Raw genomic sequence first — 6,633 nt, forward strand, 5'->3', positions numbered from 1 at the left:
CTTTGAAATCTTCTGATCAACTCTTTTACTTCTTCATTTCTTCTGTTTGCTTTAGCTTCTCTGCATTCAACAGCAAGTTTCAGCATCTCTTCTGACATCCATTTCAGTCTTTTCTTTCTTTCATGTCCTTTTAATGACCTCTTGCTTTCTTCTTGTAGGATGTCCTTGATGTCATTCCACAACTTGTCTGGTTTTTGGTCGTTAGTGTTTAATGCGTCAAATCAATTCTTCAGGTGGTCTCTAAATTCAGGTGGGATATACTAAAGGTCATACTTTGGCTCTTGTACACTTGTTCTAATTTTATTCAGTTTCAACCTGAACTTGCATATAAGCAATTGATGGCCCGTTCTACAGTCGGTCCCTGGCCTTGTTCTGACAGATGATATTGAGCTTTATCTATCATCTCTTTCCACAGATGTAGTCAACTTGATTCCTGTGTATTCCATCTGACCAGGTCCATGTGTATAAACAAACCTCTATTCTGACTCATAGCAACTGTACAGGACAGAGTAGAACTGCCCCATAGGGTTTCCAAGGGATGCCTGGTAGATTCCAACCACCGACCTTTTTGGTTAGCAGCCATACCTCTTAACCACTATGCCGCCAGTGTTTCCTCCATGTGTATAGTGGCTCTTTAAGTTGTTAAAAAAAAAAAAAAGTTTGCTATAAAGAAGATGTTGGTCTTGCAAAATTCTATCATGTGATATCTGGCATCGTTTCTATCACCAAGGCCTTATTTTCCAACTACTGATCCTTCTTTTTCGTTTCCAACTTTTCCATTCCAATCACCAGTAATTATCAATGCATCCCAATTTCATGTTCAGTCAATGTCAGACTGAAGAAGTTGGTAAAAATCTTCAATTTCTTCACCTTTGGCCTTAGCAGTAGGTACATGAATTTGAATAGTAGTCATATTATTAGTAGCGGTATTATTAACAGTCTGAGAGAGACTGAGGATCTGTGACATGGCAGGAGGCTGCAGCAGGGAATGTCTGCACATCACTGCTTTCACATGTACTCAGTGTAGCACTTGATACGTGCCAAATTCAAGCTTTGGTTTTTGGAATTTTTTTTTCCAAATATTTTCAATCCACAGTTGGTTGAATCCATGGATGTGGGACCTGTGGATATGGAGGGCCAAAGGTAAATTATTAGTTTTTACTCAGTTCTTAATTATTGACTTTTACAATATGTGAGACTTTACAGGATTTGTCACATTTAATTCTAGATGCTCCTATTATTCCAACATTACAGATGAAAAAACAGAAGGTAAGAGAGGTTAAGGTCACATCCTCAAGGAATTGTAAAACTAGAGTTCAAACCCTCATCCCGTCCCAGAGTAATACCTGAAATTTTATATTAGAGATAATTCTTTTCACTAAAAGAAAGCAAACAAAGATTCTTAGAGGACTTAGGTAAAGAGAAAGAGATTGAGAGAGAGAGCCCTGAATGGAGGGTGTACAAGTGAGGGAGAGGAAAGGATTGAAGAATGGGAGAGACTGAGGACCATACACCTCACCCAGGAAGATCCTACTGAAAGAATCACATGGATATTGAACAGAGTGCAGAATCCACTGGTCTCTCTAGGTCCTGCCCTCTGACCTTGACCCAGATACCCCAAGAACACAGAGCTCTTATCAAAGGTCAAAAATACTTATTTCTTTTCAGAAGCAATTTTCCAAGGCGGCCCTATTGCACCCCTAATTCTTTGCTGGGCCATGAAACTGCTATCCACTCATACCCAGCAAGAGAGATGTCCACAACTGGGTATCCTGTTGCATTGTTAAGAGCAGAAGTGAAAGGAGACAAGCCAATTAGAGGGAGGAAACTCTCCAGATGATGCTCTCTGCTATATGGTTGCCATGGAGTTTTTATCCCTGCTGATTTGATGCCCCACTTAGCCATGTCCCTGCTGGATCCATTCCTCACTTCCTCGTGGTCCTATCATGATATAATTGTAGGATTTTATTGACTGTCCTTGAAGTCATTTAAGCTAGAACGGACCTAGGTATCATCTAGCCAATACTCTCAATTTTCAGGTGAGGAACCAGAGGTCACCCCTACCTGTTAATACAGTTGGTTGTTAGGTGCCACCGAGTTGGTTCTGCCTCATACCAAACCTATGTACAACAGAGGGAAACACTGCCTGGTCCTTTGCCATCCTCACAATTGTTGCTATGTTTGAGGCCCTTGTTGCAGTCAGTATGTCAATCCATCAACAAATTTAATAACAATAAATTTTACATGTGTGCATGCACTTCCCTGCTTACAATGTACTTTCATTTTAGATAGATACTCATTTTTTCAAATACTTTCCCTGAATCAGTCATCACAGCAGCCTATGAGGCAGGGACAGTATAATTTCCTATGCAGAAGTGAGGTAACTGAGGCACTATGAAATGCAAAAATCCACTACTTATTACAGTCATGGGTTTTGAAGTAGCCTGTCTAGCTTGAATTCTGGCTTTGCAACACACTTGTTGTATAATCTTGAACACATGACCATGGAGGGTAGTAACCTCTCCAAACCTCAGTTTTCTCGCCTATAAAATATGGTTAATAGTAGTAGCTACTTCATAGAGTGGTTCCCTGGGTGGCAAAAACAATTCAGCTCTTGACTACTAACTGAGAATTTGGCAGTTCGAACCTACCCAGTGGTGCCTCAGAAGACAGGCCTGGTGATCTGCTTTCACAGCCTTGAAAATCCTATGGAGCAGTTCTGGTTCCCACAAAGGAAACTGGCATGAGTCAGAACTGACTTCACAGCGACCAACGACAACAACATTAAAGTGTAGCTCTTCATAGAGAGAATTAAATTAGATAATGGTTATAAAACATTTTAAGTAGTATAAAATAGGCCTTCTGTCACTATTGTTGTTGTTGGGTACCACTGAGTCAATTTTCAACTCATAGATGCATGTGATAGAGTAGAACTGCCTCAAGGTTTTCTAGGCTGTTGTCTTTAAGGGAGCAAATCACCAGGTCTTTCTCCCGAAGAACCACTGGGTGGGTTAGATCTGCCAGCTTCTACTTAGCAGCCAAGCACTTAACCATTATGCTACCAGGGCTCCTTCCTCTATTACTAAAAAATCAAACCCATTGCTATCTAGACAATTCTGACTCATAGCGACCCTATAGTAGCAGTAGGTATAATTTAGATGTTCTGATTTAGAGATCTTTCCCAAATATTATGCTGCATTTCTAGTCTTTTCATTAAAAATATCTACTTAGGATCATTCCAACTACGTTAATTTTTGGAAGCAATCTCACCTAGCTGCCAGTTACTAGGGCTACAGAACTGTTTCAGACAAGGTTCCATTCTCGATTTGATCAGTTCCAACCAAACATATTTTTGTGGGGAAAGGGGTGAGGGACCAGGCAATGAATTGATTACTAATGAACAGCTTCCTAAAACAGTTTTAAAGAAAATACCAAGACTATGAAATCTACAAAAATGGAAGATCGACACAGAAAATATTTTGGTCGGTTAGAGCCATTTATGTTTCACAAATCACATTTTGTGATATTTGAGATAGATCATTGCCTACACTGGGAAGAGCACAGAAGGCCTCGATATGCCCAAACATTCCGTCTGGAAAATGGGGATAATTTTTCACCTGCCAACTTCATACAAGAATAGAAAAATCTAATTTGTGTGATAGAACTGTGTGAAAGGTAAAGGGTTGTATACATGCTAATGCAGTATGCATGAAACTTGGTCCATAAATTCCAGTTTGAAAGACAAATCTTTTTTTAAAATTTGTACAGTTGGACTCTGAATCTCCCAGGTACCCCTGAGTCTGATGGCTCTGCCAACACTTTGTCAAACCTAAGGCCTTAGAGTCATAGGAAGGTTCAGATTTCCAGGACTTGGGTCCTGACTCCCTGGACACACCTTGACAGCCATCATTTCTGAGGTCCTGTATAGTATCCAATGTGCTGCACTGGAGTATGCACCAGACCCACCCATGCCCAGAAATCACTGACCGTTAACTTCTTTCTAGCATCTGAGAAATTCCCCAACCCCTTGACCCCAAATGTTTCCCCTTTCTCCTGCCCTTCATATCACCCATATCTTTTTCATAATTTAATTTCTCCCATAGGCTTGAGGGGTAAAGTAGATGGAACAAAATTCCTTGGAATTATACCCAGACAAATCCTCTCCCTTTCTCTCTCCATTTGGGACCAAAGTTAAAAAGTGTTCCTTTATAAATGTTTTATTTGCCACATATCTGACTTATCATATTATTTCATTTTATTGGAATATCAATAAAAGTTAAACAATTCAAAAGAAATAAATAAAACCTGTGAAGGAAACAACAGGCTGTGCGGTGTCTTGGGTTTTTATCATTTCTATGCAAATAATGTCTATGAGCACTTCTCTTCTCAAAGCACAGTCATATTTTAGGCTTTTATCCATCTGAGTTCTAATCATGGAAACTGGCTCTTTAAACTACATTCAACATTGTTGTCACGGTCCCAGACAGATCACTTGTTGGTGGCACCTAAGCATGATGGTACCAGGAAACAGGAAATCAGGTTTTCACCTCTTCTTGCTGCCTAGTTATTCCTCTTTTCTGAAAATGGTGACATACATTCTTACCTCCATCCTTCCTGAAGGAACAATAATACCTTCCCAAATATTATTCTTACTGAGTTTAATAAATTGTTCTCTTTATTACCCTCTTGAGGGCTCCTTTGATCTCCTTGTTCCTCAGGCTATAGATCAGAGGGTTCAACATGGGGATAAGGATGACATAGAACACTGACAGCACCTTGTCCTGCCTCATGGACTGACTAGAGCTGGAACGCATGTACACAGGGAGGGCTGTGCCAAAGAAGACTGTCACAGCTGCCAAGTGGGAGACACAGGTATTGAAAGCCTTAGCACTGCCTTTCCCTGAGGATATTTTCAGGATGGAAGCTACAATGAAACCATAGGACAAGAGGGTAACAAGCAAAGAACCAAACACAATAAAAATGGCTGCCAGAAGAAGAATTATTTGGCTGATGAAGGGGTTAGAACAAGACAAAGGAATAACTGCAGGCAAGTCACAGAAGAAATGTTGAATGATATTTGGCCCACAGTAGTAGAGATGAAAGCAAGAGACTGTTTGAGATAAACTACTAAGGAAACCAGTCACATAGACCCCAGCAACCATCTTCCCACAGAGACCAGGAGCCATGATGGCTGAGTATTGTAGAGGGCTGCCAATGGCCACATATCGGTCATAGGCCATGGCAGCCAAGAGGCAGCACTCAGCCAGACCCATCCAGGCCACAACAAAATATTGAATGGCACAGGCAATGAAGGAGATCATTTTTTCATCTTTTAAGAAGTCTGAAAGCATCCTTGGGCTGATGGAAGAAGAATAGCAAATGTCTATAAATGACAGGAAACTGAGAAAAAAGTACATGGGTGTGTGCAGCTGGGAGTCCATCCTGATGAGGAGGATGAGACCCAGGTTCCAGATGAGAGTCACCAGGTAGGTCCCTAGGAATATTGGAAAGAGGATGAACTGTAGCTCTTTCTCATCTGAGAAACCCCAGAGAACAAACATGGTTACAGAGGAGTGGTTTCCATTCCATTCCACGGGCCTGTTTGCTGCCATCTGCTGAAGAAGAGTTCAAAGAAGGAAATGGCTTTATTTCCCCCCAAAAAGAAAAAAGCAACACTATTTTTTAGTCATGTAGCCTGATAATTATACAACCGTAAATCATCCATCTTGAGTAATTTTATGACTTCCATGTACAATCACCATGGAAACCCTGGTGGCGTAGTGGTTAAGTGCTACGGCTGCCAACCAAAAGGTCGGCAGTTTGAATCCACCAGGTGCTCCTTGGAAACTCTATGGGGCAGTTCTACTCTGTCCTATAGGGTCGCCATGAGTCAGAATCGACTCAATGGCACTGGGTTTGGTTTTTGTTTTTTATGTGCAATCACCACCTTTAACTGAAAAATCCTCTTGAATACATATTATTGTTAGGTTTTCGGACAAGAGGCACTAAATGGCCATCATTAGTCCATCATCTCCTAAAATGTCTTAATATCATGTTCTCCCCTGCCAGATTTAGCAAATATGTGAGTTTTTCAAGTAAGGTCAAATTTAGAAAATAGTGGTGAAAGAGAAAGATTCTGCCCAGGCAAGGCTCTGCCATGAACTAGATGCTTGCAGAAGTTCATGTGCAAAATATGTCAAGTTAGGAGGCTGGAGGAGATGCTCTTTAAAATCTCCTTGAGAACTAAAAACCAAAAAAAACAAACCTAGTGCAGTCCAGTCGATTCCGACACACGGCGGCCCTACAGGACAGAGTAGAAGTGCCCCATATAGTTTCCAAGGAGCGCCTGGGGGATGCAAACTGCTGACCTTTGGGTTAGCAGCTGTAGCACTTAACCCCTATGCCACCAGGGTTTCCCCTTTGAGAACTAGCACTCAATTATCCCATAGTCAGAAAGGACTGATGATCTGGTAGCAGTCTTTCTGCTTTTACGATGTAATAGAAGGGTGGGAAGAATCACTGGCTCAGAAGCAAGAGCTTGGAAATGGAGCGGTTTAACCAATTTGATGATTACAGGAAGGCTCCTGAGAAGTGATGTAAGACAAGGTTGGGAGAATCATGAAGCTCTCTTTC

At 41.1% G+C, this 6,633-nt stretch overlaps 1 protein-coding gene across 1 annotated transcript; it reads right to left on the reverse strand.

Annotated features, from left to right (window-relative positions):
- Positions 1-798: 798 nt before the first annotated feature.
- Positions 799-5,612, reverse strand: LOC126080642 (olfactory receptor 5A1-like). Its single transcript, XM_049891820.1, has 2 exons — positions 4,683-5,612; positions 799-870 (listed from the first exon to the last, which is right to left on the reverse strand). Exons 1-2 carry the CDS (start codon positions 5,610-5,612, stop codon positions 799-801), a joined length of 1,002 nt encoding a protein of 333 aa, XP_049747777.1.
- Between the last annotated feature and the right edge of the window lie 1,021 nt (positions 5,613-6,633).

This window comes from Elephas maximus, chromosome 7 (assembly GCF_024166365.1).
Source record: "Elephas maximus indicus isolate mEleMax1 chromosome 7, mEleMax1 primary haplotype, whole genome shotgun sequence".
In the NCBI taxonomy this organism is placed as follows: domain Eukaryota; kingdom Metazoa; phylum Chordata; class Mammalia; order Proboscidea; family Elephantidae; genus Elephas; species Elephas maximus.

Bases quoted from the DNA above. Each gene is read 5' to 3' on its own strand.
- LOC126080642 (XM_049891820.1), bottom strand. From the start codon at position 5,612: ATGGCAGCAAACAGGCCCGTGGAATGGAATGGAAACCACTCCTCTGTA. The intron at 871-4,682 runs GTAATAAAGAGA...CTAAGGCCAAAG, and splicing joins TCAAAGGAGCCCTCAAGAGG to GTGAAGAAATTGAAGATTTT.